This window comes from Anastrepha ludens, chromosome 3 (genome assembly GCF_028408465.1).
Source record: "Anastrepha ludens isolate Willacy chromosome 3, idAnaLude1.1, whole genome shotgun sequence".
Classification (NCBI taxonomy): Eukaryota; Metazoa; Arthropoda; class Insecta; order Diptera; family Tephritidae; genus Anastrepha; species Anastrepha ludens.
Window position 1 is genome coordinate 61,375,590 of NC_071499.1, and position 26,240 is coordinate 61,401,829.

The 26,240-nt window shown below is 37.1% G+C and overlaps 2 protein-coding genes across 2 annotated transcripts in view; both read left to right on the forward strand.

Moving 5' to 3' along the window:
• LOC128858065 (chaoptin) overlaps positions 1-26,240 on the forward strand; it is an 84,784-nt gene that overhangs the window by 36,844 nt on the left and 21,700 nt on the right. The gene's annotated exons all lie outside the window — the stretch shown is intronic.
• LOC128858068 (salivary glue protein Sgs-3-like) lies at positions 4,248-4,996 on the forward strand. The gene is made up of 3 exons (XM_054094001.1): positions 4,248-4,317; positions 4,371-4,799; positions 4,888-4,996. Exons 1-3 carry the CDS (start codon positions 4,290-4,292, stop codon positions 4,959-4,961), a joined length of 531 nt encoding a protein of 176 aa, XP_053949976.1. The 5' UTR covers positions 4,248-4,289; the 3' UTR covers positions 4,962-4,996.

Here is a 26,240-nt window from a genome sequence, read left to right on the forward strand (position 1 = left end):
CTTTTTTTATTATGTAACTCAAAAAGTGTAGAGCTGATGCACTAGCGACACTCGGTACCAAATTGACCGATGAGTACATAGCCAATGACATAGGGATACTCTTACAAACATATAAGCTACTCATGCTTGAAGAAATTGTAAGGAAAGCAAACGAAAGATGGCGTAATGAAGCCACCTGCAAAATAGCCCGTCAACTGTGGCCGACACTAAATGCTAAACGCATAGAATCTCTGCTAAGCCAAAATAAACACAGTCTTAGCTCACTGATTCATAGACATGCCCAAAGGATGGGTGTGCAAACACATGACTTCTGTAGAAGTTGTCTAGATGAGGACGAGGAAGAGATAATCTCGCACCTACTGCGCCACTGACCTGCTCTATCCAGACGCAGGTTTACTATTCTAGGTAAAGAATTTTTTAATGAGTTGGAAGATCTCAGTTCTGCAGAAATCAGACATATTTTTAAAATTTTGAAAAGTATACACTCGGCATCACAATGCGCTATGACCCTGAATGCAGGACAACCGCTTCAACCTAACGTAACCTAACTCGAAAAATCATGGGAATGCCATTGTGAAATGTGGAGGAATTACTGAGCATACCTTCAGCTCTCAATAAATAAGTAAGACAAGAACCCCTTGGCCTTTAATGGTTTTCAAAAATGACAAAAAAATTATTATTCTACTCGAGCCTACCAAAATTCGCTTTCCGAAAGTGTAGTACAAAAAAATGTGATTTTTTTCTCGAAATTACTTTTTTCTTAAGGGGGAAGTCTACTGTGAATTTTTCAAAAAATCGATTTTTTTTTTATTAGCTTAAAAAATACTTTGAACCCTCTTAAATAAGGTACAATATGTGTTACAGCTGGCTAAATTTTTCTTCGTTGAAATTTCGACCTTTTCCCGAAGCGCTCCAAAGCTTTAAACGCTGAAAATTGAAACTTTAAACGCATTTTTCTCGAAACTAAGTTTTTGTGTACGGTGTACACGATATCTCGAGTTCTGATAAATGAATCAGCTTAAAAATTTAATTATAGATTCTCTGTAATAGTGTCTCTCGTCTGACATAGGATTTTTTTGATATCGTTATTTGTTAAATTGTTATAAACAATAGTAACATCAATTTTAGGCAAAAAAAAAGAAAAAAATTTCAAGAATTTTTTTTTCAACGCCAAAATTTTTTATCGACATAATCCTACGTCAGACGAGAGTCAATACTATGTATATGATAACAATATTTTGTTTTTTTGTTTTAGATCACCGAAACGTAAGATTTCATGTACACCGTTTAGGCACCTAAGAAAAGCGGACCTGCGCTTGCAGAAGTGCCACAGCGGCCATTTTGAATATTTTGACTTAAAATTTTTTTTTCAAAAACTTAAATATATAATAAAGATAAGAGTTTAAATAGATTTTATGTACGAGCAATATTTTGTTAGAAATAAAATCCGGAAAATAAGACTGTTTTTTCCCTTGTCACAGTAGACTTCCCCCTTAAGTAAATTTTATCTTAAGAATTAATAAAAAAAATTATGAAATATTTTTCACACAAAATTTTCAACATGTAATTAATCCCTTAAATTAGAATTATAATTTTTTTTAATTTCTTCATTTTAATTCTTATTATACTCCAGTCCACAAGTAAACAAAGTTTTAAAAAAATTTACGATAGTCTCCAAATTAAAAGTTAATTAAAAAATAATTATATATATATATAATTGGCGCGTACACCCTTTTTGCGTGTTTGGCTGAGCTCCTTCTCCTATTTGTAGTGTTCGTCTTGATGTTGTTCCACAAATGGAGGGGTCTACAGTTTCAAGCCGACTCCGAATGGCAGATATTTTTTATGACGAGCTTTTTCATTGCAGAAATACACTCGGAGGGTTGCCATTGCCTGCCGAGAGGCGACCGCTATTAGAAGAATGTGTTTCTTAATTTTGGTGTTTTATCGAGATTCTGTGAATTCCGAACGGTAGTCACGCACCAACCCATTCGGGTACGGCGGCCGAAAATAATAAATTCAATAATTACTAATGCTAAAAGTTTAGTTCAATAACTATTACAAAGAAAGCAGCTGCGGATTTTTTTTGTATTATTACAATATTATTATACTCTTTGCTTTAAATGTTGATTATTACGTTGAATACACTCTTCGAATCTGGCCTCTGTCGTCCATGCCACCTGCTGGAGAAGTGATATCGAGATGTCATTAACCACGAGAACGATATTTTCTTTTCGTGCTGAGTTGGCTGCTGGTTCACAGACTTTACTTTTTACTTTTGTTTTAAGTCTAATCCTATATTGGTCTCTCAAAATCTCTTTATGTTCCTATTACTAGAGCCTTAATTGAGTTTTAGCGGCCTCGGTAGTCTAGCGTAAGTGCACTAGCCTGCCATCTCAGAGGTTGTGGGTTCGAATCCTACGTAAAGCATCCCAAACCACGCACTTTTATAAAAAATTATTCCTCAAACCCAAAACCTTATCCATTCCATCCTTACTCCCACACAATAGTCAGCGCATTATTCGGCTGCTAAAACAAGCAAAAACAGTTACACATTGCATCAGTGGCGCCAACAAGAGGAAGCGGGGAACCGATTTAGCGAAATCCTCAACCATCTGCGTGATCCTTCTGCCAGAAAAATCTGAAATACAGATGGCGCTCAAATCAGTAAGAGGGCGTTGTTCCTAAGAAACGACGAGTGGGCAGTCCCACTACTTAGGACTGGTAGCGGCAGGCTAATCACCTACCCTGTCAGAAATCAAAAACAGATTAACGAAACCAATGCAAGACTGGGTCTTGTCAGGGCCCTATGCTGCCGAGAGGAACGAACAAGGAAAAAATAAAGTTTAATAAAATCTCTAAATGTATTGAGATAGATTTTTCATTTTCAAAAGATCACCTAGTGAAATCTTTGAAAATCTGCAATATTAAAATAGTTTAATTGTACTTTCGTTTTTAATGCCTACTATTCTTAGAATATGTCCACTTAGCCTTTGGGAATCTGTTATATCATTGGCTTAATAAATAAAGAACAGGCGGCCTGGGTGGCCCGGATGTGTAACCGACTCATCAGTTTGTTAGGGAAGAAATCACGCAGTATCTGCATGGTCTCTCTGGCCATGTGCAGCGTGGCGCCATCTTGCTGAAGCCATAGGTTGCACACAGAAGAAAGGATGTTCTGTCAATATTGGCAAAAAATAATCGTTCAGCATGCCATGTCGATAAAGGACACTTGTCCTCGACGATGTTCAAAAAAATATGGTCTGGTTATCCACAGTTCCACAAAGCATACCAAACCGTCTTTTTTCCGACTCTGAGGCGGCCGTTTAATAGTCACTGCTTTAATAGTGGGTTCTGCCCCTCTGGTGACCAAGAACGGTAATTTTACTTATTACCAAATCCAACCCTTCAACATTGTTTCGGGGAAATGTCTACGGAAATTATTATGAAGTCTATGATTCTTCATCAATATTTAATCCACAATAGTATTTGGAAGTCCTAGAGCAGCTGCTCCTTTGGGCATGGACTAAAGCGAATTATGGTGCAAACTTGTAGCGACGAATTCGATATTTTCATTCGTTCTCGATATCCGACTAGGCTCTGGCCATGGAATGTGTGCAACCAAACTTTTTGTTCGCAAACTTCGCACCCATGAACGAATCAAATCTTAATTTGTGGCTTCACGCAAACGTCGATGTATTATGAACTAAATCTACAAAGATCAGTTGCACGCGAAACATTGGCCTTGAAATATGATTCGAATGCGAATGCCATTCACCCGTCCACTACGACATCGTGACTAAATAACCCACAAGAATAACGAAGCTAACGTAGTCCCATTTCCGCTCATACGCTCAGCGGTGAGGGAGACATTTTAATTTACAACCTAATTATACCACTGGGCACCCTGTGTTTGGATCACTTGAGTTGCTCAGGTGTCTCAATTTTTTTGCTTTAGAATAAATTTTGGGGGCGGCATAAAGACTTTATAACTCCATATAATGTTTTTCGAGCATTGCATGCCGGTTTCTATAGACAATTGTCTGACCAAATGCAATTGTTTTGTTGTCTCCCTGACAACTTAGACATGAATAAAGTTATGCCAGACAATTCTTTCTTCTTTTTATTTTTTAATTCATTGGTACGTAAATATAAACAATTAAGCTGTTATTAATTGAAAAAATCGTTTCCTGATATCAACGCCTATAAAACTACGTTCGAGCTATTCCAGAGCCATCAGTTGAGTTTCATTACGAAATTGCAGTGGTAAACAAGGAAACGGCAGTAAGATGTTGCCTAGGAATTTATTCATGCTGAGTAAGTTCTGAGGTTGAATCGTGAAATTCTCTGACTAAAATCTCTACTTCCAGTTTTCGGCGCTGTGCTATTGGTAACAATTGTTATGATTCAAGCTCAGCCGACTGAGGTGCCAGCAACTCTAGGTCCATCAGGTATTTTACCACCGACCAAGAGGCCACCTCCAACAAGGAGACCCCCACCAACCAGGGGACCAACTCCAACTAGAAGACCCCCACCAACCAGGGGACCAACTCCAACTAGAAGACCTCCACCAACCAGGCGACCAACTCCAACAAGGAGACCAACACCAACTAGAAGGCCAACGAGGAAGCCACGAGATACAAAACCTACGGGACCCCATTCATGTCCTAAGAAACTTCAAAAATGTACCACTGCCGGTCCATCATTATGTGTGCGTAGTCGAAATGGAAAGCTCTGTCGACGCGTGGCTAATAAGTGTACATTACGCAATCTGAACTGTCAAACTAGGCCACGTAATAGTGAGTACAAATTGATACGGTGATTTTGATTACTTAATTTTTTTATTAATTTTTTGTTTGTTTTCTTTCATTACGTTTTCTCACACAGACTGGTCCGTTACGACAGGAAAGCGTTGCGCTAAACTTAAAGTCGGTGGACGTGCTGCGAAATGTAAAGGCTAATAGTGAATGATTGATAATCGGTATTGAGCGTGTAGTCTTGCAAAATGTAACTTTCTAAAAATAAATAAGTAAATTAAAAATTTTATTTTCAAGACATGTCATAGAAGACATTATTTTTGATTACAAAATATGTTGGTGACTGGTTTAAATTTAAACCTCAATATGGGTTAACGATGCATTGGGAGTGTATTACAGTAACGTTTTTAATATTGCTGATATCACATGAGCTGAGAAGTCGCAAGGCCTAACACGCAGATCGGACTCGTTTTATTGAACTCACTTCTTTTTCAGTTAGTTCTAAACTTAAAAAGTCAACTGTTAAAATTTCGTGATATTCTAATCATTAATTCGTGAGTTACACTGGTAAGAGGTACGTTTTGTTATGCTGAAGCTGGAGCCAGTTTTGAGGCAAAAAAAGAGGTTGTCTGTAAAGTCGGTTTATTCACGATAGTTTAACGTGACAAAGTCATAAGAAAATACTGATGGAATGGTTGAACTTTTCAAAAGAAAATTTTAATTTTATTTGTTTGATAGATATTTTGTATGGATATAGAGGAGGAGGTAAATGGAATTGCAATGGAATAGGTCAAGTTACATTTACACAAACGTGAAAAATGGCGAAACATTTATCAAATTCATGAAAGATATCTTCAATTTCGATTGTGCATCAGACGTTAATAAGTCAACAACACTAAGAGGCACCATCATCGATTTGCCTTTTTCAAGACACTTTACACTCGAAACACTTCCTTCCATTTCCTACTTTTTCTATCATCGTCCTATTCTCAACAGAGAAATGGTTCATTACCATGCACACAGGAAGAAGGCATATGCAAATACTAATATGTGAATTTATATACAAATGCGCATATACATACATATACATACATATATATGCTCACTCAAGTAGGAGAGAGTCAGATGTCGAACGTTGCCGAACGCGGGGGCCGATTGTGCCTCTTTGTCGTTCGTTCCGCGCTCTCGCTTGCAGTTCAAGCAAGGTAATGCCGCATTTTTTGGTGCGTGCAGACGGTTACATCGAATTATAAGACGTTATTACGTCAAAAATAAATTTATAACTCGAATAGTAGCCTCTCTGTTCGGCAGCAACTAACAGAGCCGATAGTATATCTAGAGAACTTATAAAAATTGTATTTGTATGTTGATTTTCCGAAGAGTCGAGTACGTGGCGAAATGAAATATGTAAGCAGCGATTGTGTATGTGAGTTCCCTGTGACTGCGCTTATGAATTGGATTTTGTCGAAAGATGAGTAAGCAGAATGATTGGGAATTCGTGCTTTTCGTGTTTTTTGATTTGGCTGCTGCAAATATTTTATTTTTGCGCATGAATATACGAGTAATATACATCATATGCAGATCATTTGTGCGTGCACTTTGATGATCTTGCATGTAATGGGGTTTTTGAATAAAACACAAACGGTTTGACTTTTTTAACAAATTTTTTTTTTATTATCGAGTTTGAACATATACATTTAAGTATGAAATTCGATTTCTTTTGCATGACCACCGCGTGCACGTTTTACGAAGTCCAATCGTTGAACCCAATTTTCGACCACTCTTTTGCATAAATCGGCCGAAATTCCAGCAATTTCGCGTTCAATATTGGCTCTGAGCTCACAAATCGTCGCCGGCTTGGTACTGTAGACCAATGACTTCACATAACCCCAAAACGGGACGGCTTGTTAAATGGACCGTAAAATGGCCGTAATGCTCTTAAAGTAGTAGCAACAGAACGATTATTTTCATAAAAAATTTGCACGATTTGCAATCGGTGCTCAAGTGTGTAGCGTTCCATGATGAAATGTATACTAATGAAGTTTACAAATGACAAGCGAAAAATAAAAAATATTGCGTCGTTCGCCCTCCCTATCGGAAAAAAGTTGAAGCGCACCTATTGAATAACCCTATATATACTTTGTTGTCTTTATGTATGTATGTATATCTGTATGAGCAGGTTTCAATTTAAGCACAAATCGTTTAAGATTAAACGTTTTCAAACTGTAATTCCAATTTTATTAAACTCATTGTCTGATAATTTAGAAAACATCGCCAATCTTAAAATTAGTTTTTTTTTAATAAATTTGATTTTTTATATACCTATATATATAAAAGTTGAGCGAATTTTCATCAAAAATTAAAATTTTTAGTCATCACTTTTCGGATAACCCTGGGTATGCAGTTTCGTAACCCTAGAAATGTTGTTATAATTTTCAGTAAGTCTAAAGTGGCTCAAAATTCGCGTTATTGTGCAATTTTTTCCATATCAGGAATACTCAAATTTTTTTACATGGAAGAAAATATGCTACAATGTGAACAAAGAAAAAAAAACAATTGCCAATATATTAGTTTGGGGAAAAATAAGTGCATTATTTTCTCGCTAGATGTCTATGGTGATCGATATCTCGTAAAGTATCGGCCAGGAAGGTTTTACTGTGTTTTGGTTTATGACCAAACTTAAATTGCAACCGTATGACCAAACACTAAATTCAGATCTTTACTGTCAACAACTGAACTGTTTGAAGGTAGCGATTGACTAGAAACGGCCACCAGAAGAAGAATTGCACACCAGAAGAGGTGTTGTGTTCCATCAGGACGACGCAAGACACCACACGTCTGCAGTGACTCGCCAAAAGCTCCGGGAGCTTGTTTGGGAAGTTTTAATGCATCCTCCATATAGTCCGGACCTGGCACCAAGCGATTACCACCTTTCTTTTCATTTCCTCAAAATTTCCGGAGTGTTAAGAAATTCGTATCAAGAAAAGAATGTGAACATCCATTACGAGAGCTTTTCACCAATAAGAACCAAGTCTTCTATGAGAGCAGCATTATGAAACTACCTTTGAAATGGCAAGAAAATTATAATTATTATATATATAATAACATATATACGCTTTTTCTACACTGGGCCTCCTGTTTAGTTTCGTTGGAGTTTCAACCCCATTGATTGACTGTAGTCTAAACTGTGCCATCTTGCTTTTATTTGTAAACAGCATTAACCGGGTTTCGCTTGGGTTAACCCTAAGACCACTGCTTATCCTTTCCCAGAACTCCTTCTAGCATTTCACTTATAGTAAATAGTGGAAGTAAATTAGTCCCGCTGTTAAGATCACGAGGTCGTCTGCGTACGCCACAACGAAGGCTGTAAGCGAATCGATTATGGTTTCGGCTGATACATATATTGTTAAAGGCATCTTCTATATCTAGGAAAGCTGCAATGTGCCCAATCACTTCATGAAGAGCTGTTTTCGCGGATTTGCTTTTTATATAAGCATGCTGCTCTTTCGAAAGTAGGTTCCCACTTGCTAAAATGTAATATGTATGATATATCTAAGATTCTTTCTAGTGTTTTAAGGAGGAGGGAGGTGAAACTAATCGGCGAGAAGTCCATCGCTACCTCATGTTTTTCTACCCACCTTGAGTATGAATACTGCCTTAACTCTTCCCCAGCTCTCTGTTAGATATCATAAATTACACGAAGGCATGCTTTGAAGATGCTTCGGTGCCAGATCTCCATGTGATTCTGAAGCTCTTCAAGCTAAATTGGCAGGAATCCATCTGAACCCGCTGATTTATATGGTCCAAAACTGTTTATTAAAAAGGCAATCTTCTCTGTATCTACTATGGAATCTATTTCGCCTTCTGATGTCCTCTTGATAGTCCTGGTTCTTGGCTTGTCGTAGAGCTTGCACCCAGGAAAGTGGCATTTAACTAACATTTCTAGTGATTCTCTGGCAGAGTTTGTCCACGCCCCAGCTAGGGCTGAAGTGCTCTTTAGATAATATCTTATTCAGCCTTACAGATTTTCTAGAGTTTTCTATTGAAGTGCAATAAGATTGCCTAGACTCAGCTTTAGCTTTCTTAACCGCTTTCTTGTATTTTTTCCGTTCCTCATGGTACGGCTGACGCACATCGGTCATAGAACATTCGTTAAAAACTGACCTTTATTTGTATCTAAGCTTTCTCAATTCACTGTTCCACCCCGGGGGAGATTTGTTCTTGACGCTACTGATTGGTGTGGATTTCTTGAAGGCCTTTTTCAGGACCACCTCCAGCACGCTTCCCTTCTTATCCAAATCGGCCGTCGAGTGTTTCCCCTCCCAACCTTCTAATTTGTAGCTTTTATGGGGAAAAAGTCCTGATAGTACTGATTGGTACTCAAAGGAAGGCCGCGCCTATGTTCTTGTTGTTGTTAGCCAAGCAATTTTGTTGTATGACCGCTCTCCCTAATGTATAAGGGGCGATACGCACTCAATTACTGTATGCATGTCTTAAGCCAAAAAACCAGAATGTTAAGAACAACAACCTTCAAATTTTAAATTCACTGTGGTTTCCTATTCAAATGCCTACCTAAGTAAGGGTAAAGCCATATTTTTATTTAATGAAATATTATATGGGAGGTTGAATTAGTTTTAAAGGTGACACACAGATGGCGCTATTTATCACTTTATCGCGTTGGCAATACTGAATATATATTCATGACAAAGCCTCATCCCTAGGCTTTGTTTATCAGTATCTGTCATTTCGCTGAAGTATAAACAACGCAGTGTTTTCGTGCTCCGAGTATGTCAACTTTCATTCCGTCGAAACGCAATTTGCGGGAAGCTTTGCTTTTCTGCTTCAATTTGAAAAAAAATACAGCCCAAGCCCGTGAATTGCTGCAGGAGGCCTACCCAGACCATACTCCGTCGATTTCAACATGTGAGTACTGGTTTCGACGATTCAAAAGTGGTGATTTTCACACCGAAGACAAGGAGCGTCTTGGCCAGCCCAAAAAGTTCGAGGACGCGGAATTGGGGGAATTGGTAAACGAGGACTCGTGCCAAACCCAAGAAGAGCTTGCTGAATCATTGGGCGTTGATAAATCAACCGTTTGTAAGCGTCTAAAAGCGATGGGAATGATCCAAAAGCAAGGACATTGGGTCCCGTACGAGTTGAAGCTGCACGACGTCGAACGGCGACTTTTTACGTGCGAATTGCTGATCGAGCGACAAAATCGGAAGGGTTTTTTGCATCGGGTGGTGACTGGCGACGAAAAATGGATCCCCTACGATAACCCAAAACGCAAAAAATCATGGGGTTTGCCCGGCCACGCATCAACGTCGACGGCCAAGCAGAATATTCACGGCAAGAAAATCATGCTCTGCATTTGGTGGGATCAGGTCGGCGTCGTATATTTTGAGCTGCTCCAACCGGGCGAAACAATCACGGGGGATCGTTACCGACTGCAATTGATGCGTTTAAGCCGGGCATTGAAAGAAAAACGGCCGGAAACGGTAAAAAGGCACGACAAGGTTATTTTGCAACATGACAACGCTCGGCCGCATGTTGCTCAACCTGTCAAAAAATACCTTGGAACGCTTGGCTGGGAAGTGTTACCCCACCCGCCGTCTAGTCCAGACATAGCTCCCTCCGATTATCATTTGTTCCGGCATATGAGTCTCGATTTGGTGGACCAGCGGTTCTCCTCGTACGAGGCTACCAAAATATGGGTTGTGTCATGGATAGCCAAGCAGCGGCCAGAATTTTGGAGAAACGGCATCCGGAAATTGCCCGAAAGATGGGCGAAAGTTGTAGCTAGCGATGGCCAATACTTCGAATAAAATATTTTGTACCGTTTTTTCACAATAAAGCCCCAAATCTTCGAAAAAACCTTTAAAACTAATTCAACCTCCAATATTTAATTTAATGAGATATTACAATATATATTAATAGATATATCTATTGTTCACACACATGTCTGCATATACGATATAAATATATCTGAAATTATTATTTTTTGGATTATGACTCTCTTGCTGTAAGATATACATTACAGTGAGGCATACATTACAATTGTGTGGGTTCACGCAAGTTCAAAATTATTTGCATATCGTACATTAAATTATACCTGTCAACAGTCTATTTATTCATATGTATGTATGTTCATACATATACATACAGAGCATAAATACAACAGACAATATGAGTGGAGCTATTATTTTTACCAAATTAGGTCATTATGCTCTGTTTTCCGAAACAGATGTGAAGATCATTGAACTTTCTGGAATTGTGTTAATGTTTTGGCTTTCTACAAATGAATATAAATATATATACAATACAATGATGGTTAAAATAATTGCAGCGAAACGTAATGCAAAGTTCATTTATTTATATTAAATTTTATTTTATTTTTATAATTTGGTTTTTTTTATTAAAAAAATGCACAAAAAGCAACTTAATGTTTCGAACTGTATAAAAAACAAAAAATTTTTTTTTTAATTTTCCAAAAAGTTTCAACCTTTTCTTTAGAATTAAAATTCATTTTAATAATCAGCATTGCGAATTGAGCCACTATAGACTTGCGTAAAATTATATCAAAATTTAATTTAATGCATACATCCCAGTGTTTTCCCAAAAATTCAGACCATCCATATACAGTCGAGTCCCGATAATTCGAAATGGCAAGGGGATCAGTTTTTTTTTCGATTTACACAGAAATTCAAATTATCGCGATTTCCATTAAACGAGGCTCAAAAAAGAAAAATTCAAATAAACGAGGATTTTGCAAGGATATTTCATCACGTATACTTAATAAATTTAATTTAAAAAAAATATTTAAGTAAATTCAATTGGACGTTTTCATATTACATCATAATTGAAGAGTAAATAAAATTATAATAACAAAATTCATAATTTTTCAATAACATGAAATTAATTTTTAAAAAAGTCTGCTATTTTCGATTGTTTGACACTTTTTTCTTTAAGTTTTTCTATTTCATTTTCCAAACTAATAAGACTATCAAAGACACTGTCTTGAATATCATTTGTTGAAAGAAAATGTTTCAATCGATGAACTAACGCTATGGCTTGTGTGGTTGTTAAAGTTTCATCTCCTTCGGCGTCATCATCATCCTCGTCACTTTCATTACTGACATGCAAAACTTCTTCCAAAACGTCGTTATCTGATACCATACCAGTTACAGAAATGTCATTGTCAACGTTAAGGGGGGAGCCAGGTTTATAAGGTCAAAAAAATCAATTTTTTTTTTTCGTTTCAAGCGATTCCTAATATATTTCAGAATATTCACACAAATTTACAAGCCAAAGGTAGGCGAGCGTTAGGTAGTTACGCTGTGACCGGACAGCTATACGAGTAGTACAAACTTTATCTTCTTTTCTCGACTTTTCATTTTTATGATTTCTTTGAATTGGCGTATATGAATGAAAAAAACTAATGTACCTTTTGAAATGAATCATAGCTTGAAATGCATAGCCTTCAGTATTAAATTCTCTTCTATTTGAACTAACAAAATAGATAAAAAAATGTTTCAAGATTTTTATACAAAGTTGAAATGAATTTTTTTTTTATAGAAAGGCATTTTTTTTCTTTAAAACCTCCAAAAAGTTGAAATTTTGGAATTTCTCTCAGTTTTCTTAGTTCATCTAGAATAAAAAATAATGATAATTAGAAATCCATTTGAATTTTTTGCTTTAGATAATAATTACGAGCTGTATCTTGTACGCCAGTTGGAAACTCCAGCGTTGCAGCGCTCTACTAATTTCTATGTTAAACATTTTTTTCAACTTATTTTAACCAGTACAAAAATTTTTTATACTTTTTAAATGTTCATTAAAAGATAAAAAAACTTTGCAGTGCTAAATTAATTTTTTTCTTAAAAAAAAAATCGCAAAAAGATGCAATTTTTAGACCTAATAAACCAGGCTCCCCCCTTAACATATTCCTCGAAAGATCCGGCATTTTCAGAGTATTCAGATATAGTTTCCCACAGCTAATCTATGTTTAATTGACTATCTTCTAAATAATCATCGTCAATGTTTTATTGAAACCATAAGCACGGAAGCACTTTTGAATGCACGAAATGCTTACATTTTTCCAAGCTTTGTAAGCAATTTGTGTAGCTGTTTTGACCAATGCAGTTAACTAGATTAATAACCATTTCCTTGCGGTATAAATATTTAAAATCTTTTATAATGTCCATGTCAAGGGGCTGCAGCTTGGATGTGGTGTTAGGTGGCAAAAACTAAATCTTTACGTGGCTCAGATGAGAACTTACGCTATGCGCCATACAGTTGTCTATAAATAAAATATCATTGGATTCTTAGCTGCCATGGTGTCATTTAATATTTGAAGCCATTTGTTAAAAATTATTGATGTCATCCAAGCCTTCTTGTTGTGCCGATAATGCACTGGAAAGTAAGAAATGTTTTTAAAGCACCTTAGTTTTGCTGACTTCCTAATAAGCAAGGGCTTAAGTTTTTCCGTGCCATCCATGTTTACGCAAAATAACAAAGCCACTATTTTCTTATTGTGTTTACCCCCATGAGGTTTTTCATTTTTAAAGCAGTAGGTTCGATCTGGTAAACACTTATAAAACAACCCAGTATCATCTGCATTAAATATATCCTAAGCTTCGTAGTTTTTAATCAGGTCACTCAACTTTTCCTTCCAGTCAGAAGAAACGCCTTCATTAACAAACGCACTTTCGCCGCACATTTTTTTAAAGGAGATATTGTCTCGTTGTTTAAAACGATCTAGCCAACCACTGCTTGCCTTAAAATCTATTATGTTCCTAGCTCTGGTAAAATACAAAGCTTTTTCTTGTAATACTTCTCCGCCAATGGGAACATTACTCTTACGGCATTGCGTAAATCACAAGAGTACAGATTTTTCTACATTTGGATGTTGAGCATGTTTCTGACGTTTCAGTTTACTATGAGGTGATGTTTGCCGAATAAACTCTCTTTTATGTAAAATTGTCGTGATTGTTGATGGAGCGATATTAAATTGTTTTGCCACGTAAATTTTTTTTTGTTCCATTATCAATGGCTGAAATAATGTCCTGCTTTTGCGCGAGTGATAAGGTCTTATGCGTACGTCGATTTGCCATTTCTAAGAAATGATGTTGCGTTTAGAATTAAACTCGACAAACTAAACAAAACAGTGTGAGAAGCGCAAAATTCAACATGCACAGCGACATTAAGGCCTCATAGCTGTTTGCAAAATGCAACGGTAATTTAACGACAAAAAGTTTCAAATTGCAATACGAATTATAAGAGGTTACGAAAACAAAATATCAATTTATAAGAGGTTTAATATTCTATGAGTTGTGAAAAAGATTACGAATTAACGAGGGGACCTAAATGTATGGAATTCTTACAAATTAACGAATTTTTTTAAAGGGGATAGATTTTTTTTCGATTTATCGCGATTTTCGACTTAGCGAGTTACAAATTATCGAGACTCGACTGTATAAGAAAAAAACTTATGAAAAAAAAACAAATTTTTAGAAGTTGGCGATGTTTTCTAAATTATGAAACAATTAGTTCAATAAGATTGGAATGACAGTTTTCTCAAAAATTCTGATTAAAAATTATGAATTTTGGATGAAAATTTGCTGAAATTTTTTAAATTTTGTATATTTTCACTAAAAATTTTGGAATTCTGATCAAAATTTGTGGGGACCTTTTGAATTTTGTACGTAGTTGAAAAGTTTGATTTAAATAGATTTTGATGCAATATGAATCATATTTTTATAAAAAAACAAAAATTATAAAATAAAGTTATAACAAAAGTTTTTTAATTGGCAATGTGCCTCGCCGCTATTATTTTGCGCACCATTGTATTAGCTACATATGTTATTGACTTTTATTGAGAGCTTGTTGTTTTGTATATATGTAGTTATTTACTGTTTTTTTATGACTAAAAATTCTGATGAAGATTTGCGGAAAGTTTTTAAATTTTATAATTTTTTTTAATAAATTTTACAATATTATATTGAAAGGTTCGATTCAAATAGCTTTTGTTGCAATATGAACCATATATTTATAGAAAACAAAAATTGTAAAAAGAACTGGTACTATGTCGCACTGCTATTAATGCACATAAATTTTTATTTAGTTTTTTTTCTGGCTAAATATTTTGGAATTATGATGAGAATTTGTGGGAACTTTTAAATTTTTTATGTAATTACGAGTTTGATTTAAGTAGCATTTATTCCGATTTGCACTATATTTTTGTAAAAAAAAATGAATAAAAAAAAATTTGTTTGAAACTGGCTATATTTCACGCTGCTACTATTTTGGTCGCCACTGTATTATTAACATTTATTTTATTGTTCTTATTTTATTTTAATTATTTATTTATTCTTATTTTTTTCTGACTAAATATTTTGGAATTATGATGAAAACTTGTGGACATTTTATAAATTTTGTACCAAGTTAAAAAGTTTAATTTAAATAGCCTTTGTTGCAATATGAACCACTATATTTTGAAAAACCAAATATAAAAAAAAGTTGTAAAAAACAAATTTTTAATTTGGCCATATGTCACGCTGCTATTATTTTGACCGCCACTGTATTAGCTATGTTATTGACATTTGTTGAAACCTTTTGTTTTGCAAATAAATATTTATTCTTATTGCTTAATATGAATTTTCTGTTTCACGAGTTACGTCAATAGATCTATGAAAGCCCATAACAATGGCAATAAAAGCCTTTATACTCGTATGTCTGCAAAGAAAAAAAAGAAAATTATTGAATTTTGTATTACAATGAAATTATCAGCAGCTTCTCCATTTGTATGCTGTTTAAATAAGTCCATGAATATTATGCCGTTTAAAGAATTCTGCATATTATTGAATTTGATTCAAGCAATTCCATATGCGCCTGCATATCCTGCTCGAGTACAATCGAATAATAAGGAAGTGAAAATATGTCGCTTTTAAATAAATACAAGCCACGAGGGCTATTTACCATGGCAGTAGGTACCATTTCTTCAATCAAAGTACTGCGTACGCACTTAGGGCAATGATGAAGCGTTTAATTTTAGTTTTAGGTGAGTGAATTTGTTTTGCTGAAATCTTCATCTACTCACTCGTCTTTATCATTAAAACAAAAGGCACTTTCCTCATTGCACTTACTTTGATCGAAGCGACCTGCCCTGGTCTTTGCCGTGCTAATGTACCGAGCCAATCAATTTGCATTGTACAAAAAGATCCAGCGCAATGTCTCAAGGTCAAAGAATGCTCGCTTAACGAATTGAACTGTGCACGCAGGCGGCAAAACGTACCACGTACGTATTTGGTGGAGTTGTGAAATTCTGCTTTACTCAGCTTTATTTATAACAAATATTTTAATTGTTTTTTAATCCAGTGCTTGGAAAAGCGGATATGAGACGCTGCACTCTCATAAGAGGCCCCACTGGCAGCGGACGCTGCACTACTGCCCAGGACCGTTGTCGGCGCATCGATTGCCGTCGTGATAAGGTGGTTCGATGCCAACGCGCAGGAAAAAATTGTCGGCTGCTCACGAATTGTGAGGCCAAACGTGAAAATTGTCGCCGTCCGCGGAAGGCTCGTATGTTGTTGAAGTTTTGGAAAAGCGATTAGAAAATTTCACTATTTTTTAACTCCTTACAGAATTGAAACCCGTTAGTAAGCTAATGTGCAAAGGTCTTAAACGCTCCAGTGGTTTTAGGCCCTGCAAAAAGGGAAAAAGGAAAAAGTTTATATTGTTCTAAGCTCAACCGACAAAAGGAAGCTTGATTGAAGTAAATAAATTATTTTATTTTTATTTATTGAACAGAAGGTAATTGACTGTAAAATAATATATACAAGATGGCGCAAAATTAACCATGCAATTTTGTTTTTCAAATACATTTTTTACTAAATAAATAAAAAAATGATTTTGAGTGATGGTGATCTTTATTTTGATCTTTACGCGCTCCATTGATGTTCCCCATATACAAGGTGGCGCAAAATTAATCACCCAATTTTGGTTTGGGATAACTTTTTTACTAAATAAACAAAAGAATTTGAGAGCTGGAAATCCTTATTTTGATCTTTAGGCGCTCTATTGCTTATCTGTTTGTATACTGCAGCTGTCCAGTTCATAAGTGTCAAATATGAACGATGTGCGACGACATTTGCAAAAAATTATAAACCTTCCGATAGGGTGACTAATTTTGCGCCACCTTGTATAATATACTTCCACGAAAGAAATCGAAATGACTGACTATTCAAATTTTGTATCGAAGTATTTTATTTAGTTGCAAAAAATGCAAATACACGCACGAATTCCAGAAGAATAAACAAAATAATTAATAAAAATAATAACAAAAAACTCTTTTCTTGAATCATCCACAAACCTAAATATGAATAGACGGTTCTTAAGCCCCATTTTATTTTGTTTAATTTACTGAGATTCAATAATTCAACTGTGTGAAACAAATTTTCTTCTCTAAAGTACAAATTCCCTAAAGCAAAATGCTGCCTTAGCCCAATGAATTGGTGCGTGACTACTCTTCCAAATTCGGAGAGAACGTAGGTTCGAATCTCAGTGAAACACCAAAATTAAGAAAAACATTTTTCTAATAGCGGTCGCCGGTCGGTCTTAACAACCGCGCTGTTAGTTCTGCCTTCTCCAAACTGGATAAAGAGGCAAAGCAAATGGGTCTGGTGGTGAACGAGGACAAAACCTGTCTTCAAACAAACAGTCGGCGCACTCGCGTATCGGCACCCACGTCACTGTCAGCCTTGAAATCCAACGTAGAATCTCTTTTGCCGCTGTATGAGCTTTACGACGACATACACATAGCGCAGCGAATAAAGATCCAGCAGCTACGCTGGCTGGGTCATGTCGTCCGAATGGATGCAAACGCTCCGACTCTGAAAGTATTTGATGCGGTATCAGCTGGTGGTAGCAGAGGAAGAGGAAGGCGTCCTCTGCGTTGGAAAGATTAGGTGGAGAAAGACTTGGCTTTACTTGGTGTGTCCAACTGGCGCCGGTTAACACGAGAAAGAAACGACTGGCGCACTTTGTGAAACTCAGCCAAAATCGCGTAAGCGGTTATCGCGCCAATTAAGAAGAAGAAGAGAATAGCGGTCGCTCCTCGGCAGGTTCTGCCATGAAAAAGTTCCTAAAATAAAAATGTCTGCCATTCGGAGTCGTCTCTACTATAGGTCATTGCATTTATGCAACAACATCATCCACAAAAATGAGGAGGAGCTCGGCCAAACAATTTAGAGGCATTGGTTTTTAAGTTGAAATAAAACTAAGAAAATTCTAATTGATTGGGGAATATTTATTACTTTTGTGTAGAACCATTCATAACATTTAGTTCTTAAAGGTAATCCCTTTCAAATGTTGTCCGCAACTTCACCGTAATTCGGCTATTCGTAAACACGAATTTTGAATGACTCCCTGGAGGCCTTCGGTCGGTATCTCGTGAATAACTTTAGTAGTATTGGCTTCCTAGGCCTTAATCGTAGCTAGATTATGCACAACGCATTTACACTTTACATACCACTTTAAATAAAAATCCAAAAGTGTGATATCACGTGATTTTGGTGGCCAATCTGCTGCTCTCAGACGAGAGGTCAATTGCTCACCGAAACGACAACCAATAAATTCATAGTTTCACGCGCTGTATGACAACTAGCGCCGTATTGTTGAAACCAAAAATTGTAGAGATCACGAGCTTCAATTGTCAGCATCAAGAAATCGTTGGTCGTTTATCATGGCGCGATAGCGTTCGCCATTCACTGTTACATTGGCGCCGGCCTCGTCTTTGAAGGAATATGGGCCGATGATTCCTACAGCTCATAGGCGACACCAAACGGTTGTTTTCAATTGATATAGTGGCTGCCCTTGAATGCCTTTGAGTTGTTCTTTAGCACAAATATGGTAATTTAGCTTATTGCCGTAGCCATTAAGCTGAAAAAGGACCTAATCGCTGAAAACCATAACTTGGCCTGAGCGCGCGGTGAACATTTTTCATAGATCGTCGATTTTCGTAATACAATTCTACGATTTGTAAACATTGTTGAGCGTAAGTCTTTCAATGATGAAATATCAATGAATACTGAAAAAAATTATGTACTTAGTTTGACAGTAGTCACGCGTGATCTGTCAAAAAACACAATTGGAAAAAGTACCTCAAATCACATCACCTTTTATATTAAGATTTCAGCATTAAACTAAATGACGACACATTCCTATCAAAGTGAGGATTGTACGTGCAATTGCGTGTTTGACAAAATTTTGGTAAAATATTTAAGTTGAAGGGACCTTTTATAGGTAATTAACAAAACAGAAAATGCGCGATTTGTTTTAAAATCGGCGAGGGAGGAAAGGGACCATTTTTCTGAGGTCTAATCGAGGAATCAAGGCGGCTGATGTGATTTAGTTATTTTGCACAAGCGCCTAATGATCCAGATAAATTCGAACCGTATGATTAGTAGCTGCATATTTGGTTATTTAAAAATTTATTGTGGACAATTCCAAATAATTTGAACACAAAAAATAAATGGATTATTTGTTCATATTTTGCCTTTACAAATAGATGACTTCCTTGTTTTCTACATTTCCGTGACACTCTACTGTACAAACTGTAGTTGTTAGCCAACAATTTTTTGCATCCAAGTACACACATAAATGCAGTTCAAGATTGCTTCTCTTATTTACCTCCAAAATTGTGCATATGAAATTTTATGAATGGCAATCGAACTTAACTTACAACTTTTGAAACAAACTTAAATTGGTTCTATATACATTCGTTCATGCATTTGTTTTTTTTGTGAAAACGAATCTTCTTCTTATTTTTACAATCTTCAAAGCGCATACGACTCAGCTCGTTTTTATGTTGGCTCTCTTCGCTCGCCTTTTTTTATTGTTTCCTGCATTTTCTTGACTTGTTTTCTGCTTTCACATCCATGCACTGACAAAATGTTCAACCTTCCGCCACTCTTCGCGTTTGGTTGTCGGTCGGTTTGTGTTGGCCGTAGCAACTCTGCGCGCTTGTTTCTGGAAGTGGTCCATTACTTTTTCAATTGACACCATTTCACTGACAAAACAATAAATTTTGAATCGGTGGCAATAAATTTAAATGTCATTGCATTAAATCGCAGCAAATTGCCACCACCCACCATCACTTCTCAACCTGGCACCACACCTTTACATGCATACCTGTGCTCAGTGCGATGTGCAGCACTTCCGGTGTGCTGTTGCAGTCTGCAACATCCATTTCACTACATCAGCAGGAATCCGTGACGTGTTGATCGGGAAGTAGTAAAGTAGCGGCAGAGTGTCTATGCACTTCATGTTGCATGCTTGAATAGGCGTGCATATTATACAAACAGTGGCACCAACTAGTAATCGGGCATGTGATACTGGGGCAAATATTTTAAGAAAACAATTATAAAGCAGATGAAGTTATTATTAGAAATATTCGTCATATTATTTCTTAAATCCAAAGAAATTATACCAAAAGAAATTTATTGTAATTAAATAAATAACTTTTTTATAAAATAACTTAAAAATCAAGTCGTATACTTAGCTAATTATCCTCTGGCTTGCAACACACTCGCCGTCCGGGTTATCACCAGACCAAAGCCTTACAATATTGGATCCGAGCAATACACTCCGACAGCATTTTTTAGATATAAAAGGAGCGTTCAACAAGGTTAAAACTAACTCCATACCGGCCGCCCTTATCAAGTTAGGCTCGGAAGCAGTCAGAATAGATGAATTATTTCAATGTAGGAACCAGACAAATTCTCGCTGTATTTAGTAGAGGCAGCAACAGAGATACCCCGCATGGAGGCGTACTATCTCCCCTGCTATGACTACTAAATGTCAACCAGATTCCCTCAACCTCCAAAAAAAATCGAATTAGAACAGTAGCGTACGCGAACGGTGTTGGGACTTTGGTTTCTGCTATGTTCCCAAATACATTTAGTGAAATTATGGAGGGAGCATTAGCTTCGCACTGTGATTGGACTAGGAGCTGGGGTCCGAGTATAAGTCTCAGAAAAACTGAACCCGTACTTTGCACTACTAAGTCTAAAGTACCAAGTTTAACAGTTTTAGACTGACACCACCAGCACAAGCCAAATATCCTTTCGTTATTTTAGATACCAAATTTAGTAGGAAATTTAATATCGCGTAAAGAGCTAAAAACGTAAGCATAGAGCTATGTACCTGTAAAATAGTGCTAGGTAAGAAGTTGGGTCTATAAGCAAAAACTCCATCTAGTCTGTGCATCTGGGTTCCCGGTCACCGCAGCTATCGAATTTGATAGGTATCCTTACCGGACATTATCCGATAGGTGTCCATGCGGTGAGACTTGGGATTGCTTGAAGTCCTTTCTTCAGAAGCTGTCTGGAGGATGAGGTAAAATCATCTTCCCACCTTCTTCTCAGTTTCCCTGCTCTCGTTGGATAAGGATTTAGACATCTGGGCTATCACTTTTTTGCAACACCTGCGGGTTTTTGCGGGCTTAAATGTCCCAAAATATAGATCAACTTGTATTCTTGTAGCGGGTGTATTTTTCTCGCGTTCAGGCGATGAACTCAACTTACTTTCTTAGTTGGCAACTACAACCGATGGTCGGTTTTGGCCACTACTAAAGTGTTGCGCTAGACATGGAGCGCGTTGAAATATCTGGGACTTTTTTGCTACACCTGGGAATATTGCAGGTTTAAATATCCCACATCTGGTGAACTTCATCAGTAGCTCGAAACGGTTAGTACAAATGTAATTAGCCGCTGTTGGCCGTCATGCTCTAATACAGAGGAACTCCTTCCACCAGGTGCCAGCAAACCTCCCTTAGTTTTAGCTCTTCACTCTTGAACTTCTTCTTGGAGTGTTGCCCCATAGCAAAGAAGGGCTGGGGTCCTATTAGAGCCGAGGCCGCGTCATACTCTAATACAAAGGAACTTCTTCCTTATTTGCACCTGTTTGGTTGCTTTCCCTTTGTGTTTCATCTGTATGGTATCACAATGAACGAATTTTGATTCTTCCTCCACATGGGCGTGGGCAGCCATTTATCGTATCCTATCTTATGACTCTTTGCTCATTATCTCACTATCGTAAAAAAAAACAAAAAATATTGCTTCTGCAAACATATAAATGCAATCAGAGTTCTACAATAACACTTAAAAAATTTAAATATTTTTTAAATGTTCCCAGTTGTGAAGGGTGAAATGGTAGCTTAATGTGTGACCACCAGTGTGTCTGTCGCATATGCATATATAATATACCTACTTCCAATAAATCATGCTTTTTTAAATCCCTCACCTCATGTGGCGTACGCACGTATGCAGCTTAAGTGACTTTATAGTGAATAACGGTTGTTAGTTTATTGCTCTTTAAACATGTGCCCACCAAAATGATAAATAGTACATTGAGTAAACACGAGCAGGTAAATACTCGTATAAGTTCAAAGTACACTTGCAAATATTACAGCATTACTGAGGGCGAAATGTCAGGTGCGATGTATGCAAAGTAGTCAAGCACTAAAGTGATGAAATTTAACGGTCAATACGTCAAGCCGTAAAGGCCAGAAAAATGCAACAGAATACCTTAGCCTTCCATATTTCCATATTTAAGAGTTTTGAAGACTCTTGATAAGTTTTTTCATCTTCGGAAAACGAGAATGGAAACCTGACGAAACGAGCACAGTTTATGGCCTCACCTGGCTCCACATGGCAGCAATTGGCTGGTATCGCGGGAATACAGTACACATATATAATATATTATACAAGGTGGTGCCAAAATAATCGACCAATTTTGTTTTTGAATAACTTGTTTTACTAAAAAAAAAAATTATTTTGAGCGAAATCTTTACTTTGACCTTGAGCAATAGAGCGCTTATTTGCTTGTATACTACGACTGTCCTGTTCACAAGTGTCAAATATGTTTGAGGTACGACGCTATTTACATGAATTCTAAGCCTTCCGTTTAAGTGATTCACTTTGCTTCACTTTTTTGTATCTTCGCGTTGTGTTGAGTTTAAGGTTTTGTGTACATAAAAAACTGCAGTCCACAGTGCAGCTAAGCTTTTCAACAGTGAGGCTAAATTTATTGAATAAATAATGGTTGAATGCACATAAACACCAAATGAAAGTATCGAATTAAAACAAAATTATAATTAATAAAGGGTGTTTTTTTTAGAGGTTAGGTTTTCAAGATGAAATAAAACGTATATAATTAAATGTTATGGCCAAGAATTTAGCTTTATTATAAGGATAAGGGTTTCCCATTATGTTTAAAAATGATTTCGAGCAAGTGGCCGCCGCGGCTGGCTCGAATAAATTCCAGCCGAGAGGCCCAATTTTCGACCACTTTTTGCAGCAATTGGGGCCGTATGTCAGCAATAACGCGCCGAATATTCTCTTCCAAGACGTCAATCGTCTCGGGCTTATCTGCGTAGACAAGCGACTTCACATAGCCCCACAAGAAATAGTCCAGTGGTGTTATATCGCGCGATCTTGGAGGTACGCCACAGGTCCACGGCGCGAGATAATGCGCTCACCAAAAGTTTCCTTCAATAAATCGATTGTTGCGTTGGCTGTATGGTATGTAGCGCCGTCTTGTTGGAACCAAAGGTCGTCCACATCAACATCGTCCAATTCAGGCACGAAAAAGTCATTAATCATGGCTCTATAGCGCTCTCCATTGACTGTAACATTATGGCCCGCTTCATTTTTAAAGAAATATGGACCAATGATTCCCTCTGCCCATAGAGCACACCAAACAGTGACTTTTTGAGGATGTAACGGCGTCTCGGCAATGGCTTGTGGATTATGTTCACTCCAAATGCGACAATTTTGCTTATTGACATACCCATTCAACCAAAAGTGAGCTTCATCGCTGAACAAAATTTTCTTGTGAAAATCGGGATCGGTGGCCATCTCGTTTTGGGCCCAAATTTGCACGATTTGCAAACGTTGTTCAGGTGTAAGTCTATTCATTATGAAATGGCAAACCAAACTGAGCATAAATCAAGTGACAGCTGTCAAAAAGTAATGCCAACTTGAAAACCTAACCTCTAAAAAAAACACCCTTTATATTAATAATTATTTGTATGATAAACACCTTGCTTATAAGCAGTGTTTAGTGCTAAGTATCATAACAGCTGGTGAACAGGTGAACTCTGGAACTAATAAGTTTAGCCGCCATAGCCGAATGAGTTGTTGCGTGATAGCCATTCGGAAGTGTCCGAGGTCGAAATCCTAGCGTGAAACACCAAGAAATAGATGGATAGATTCTATAAGAGGTTTGCACCTCGGCCGTGGGGTCTTTTGTGCCCTCTACTCATCACCGTACCTCACCCAAGCCCAGTTCCCTTATTGAACTCATCATAGAGATGGGTTAGATTGAACGCATGTGTCCTTCCTCTGGCAGCAATTGGCCAAGATGTCTCAACCTTCTCCTCGCGCTATAGCACGACATTCCAGGAGAACTTTTATTGGAGTCTCCCGCGATAGGTCGCAGAAACGACAAGAGAAACCAAATCTCGATCATATGCAGCTGACTTCTCAGTCTGCAGTGGCTTGTGAGAATGCCCCTTGGCATTGTTAGTTTATCCTTGGAGCGGGTTATGCATTTTTTAAACCCCTTTTGGTTGTATTCTCCCAGTAACGATTTCGCCTGGCGTAGTCCTATAGTTTGGTGCCAACAAACCTCCCTTAGTCCTAGTTCTTCACTCTTGAACTTCTTCTTGATGGGGTGTTGTCCCATAGCAAAGAAGAGCTGGCCGCAGCCTCTCTCGTCAATGCGTCCGCTATTTCGTTCCCAGTTATACCCCTGTGTTCAGGAAGCCAAATTAGCAGGAAGTGATTGTGCCTTCCTAGTAGATCCTGATACATTCAAGGATCAAGGGATAAAAAAGGTTTTTTTTATTTCGGCAGGCAGTAGGATATCTCCGAAATGTATTTCTGCCATGAAAAAGCTCTTCATAAAAAATTGTCTATCACTTGGGTGTGGCATAAAACTGTAGGTCGCTTTATTAATGGAAAAAATATCAAGACATACCCCACAAATTGGTGAAGGAGCTCAGTTTGAAAAAATAATTCGTAATTAAGTCGAAGGTAGGAAAATGTTTCACCAAAATTTGCATCTAAGCAAACTTATCAACTTACGATTTTACAAATATTGATCTTGCTAGCCTTACATACATCCCAGAGAGCTTAAAGCACATCTAGAAACATATTTCTTCAAATTAAATTTGATCGAGCAAATCGAAATCTATTTTTTGCCTGGCCGCCACTCTTAACTTTATGTGCGGCTGCATATTGCTGGTGAAATAAAACTTTTGTTTCCAGTTCGATTCATTTTTTGTTCTCGATTAATTTAGCAGCAGTAGTTGCTGCATTTTGCAATTAATCAATCCCCAATTAAGGCATCCCAAAAAGTACGCGCAAAAATCTTTTCCACAGACTGGGAAAACTTAAACTTTTAAGGGGTCGGATTGAATAATGTCTCCTCCAACCCATGAAGTGTGGTTGTGTCTCAGGATCGAAGTGATGCACCTATTCTGGTTTAATTCGTGGCTTTAAATCGGATTACAAAAAGCCTCCGGATCAGCTTGAGTTTTGCAAGGCTCACTCTGGCACCCAATACGCAGAAACCTTTTTTAAGTTCATACTAAATGCAGCTGTCACTTTTCATTCAGTTATTACAAACTATAAATTTATTTTTTTAGTAGCTTTCGGGAAGCGATGTGGATGGACGCCCGGAACGGTGTTCACCTTTAGTCAATCTTCTATCCAGTTTAAACTCCTGGGATCACCCTCGTATCAGACCTTGAGGATCAGCGTCCCTCAATGTTTTTACTAGGTAGGTAGGTGGGGGGGCTGTCGCAATAATACACTTAATGTTTTTACTAAGTCTGTATATATTTCTTTCGTGAACACTTTCTTTAAAGCAGAGGTACTTAAACTCCGCTCTTACTGACGTCAATTTACTCCAGTGAATGTGTCTTTCAAAAGATATGGCCTATTTATATCGTTTTTTATGTGCTACTAATCAGGCAGTAATTTTCTTTAGGTCATTAGAAACTAAATACAAATACCCATTTCAGCGTACTTTTTGATTGTCTTTAAATTGTTCTACAATATTGAAGATTGAACTCTATCACAAATAGTTCTCTGTATTAAGTGCACAAAGGATCGTCCACATCGACAATATTGATCAATGATAAACCGTCAAAAAGAAACTCGAACTTCATAAAAATTCCATTAAAAAGGAAACTCGAACTTCACCAAAATTCCTGAGGTCGTATTCGTTTCCATTTTTTAATTTTTCTGCAAATAAAAATGTTTCCAACCAATTTGGTTTTTTGATTACGTTTTTATAGCCAAGGACGGTGAGCAACAGTTACGCCATCGTATTTATATATTCATATGTATATATGTACGTGTGTATGTACAAAAGAAACCCTAAAAGTTCACCGCTATGAATGTATGTTTCATTTGG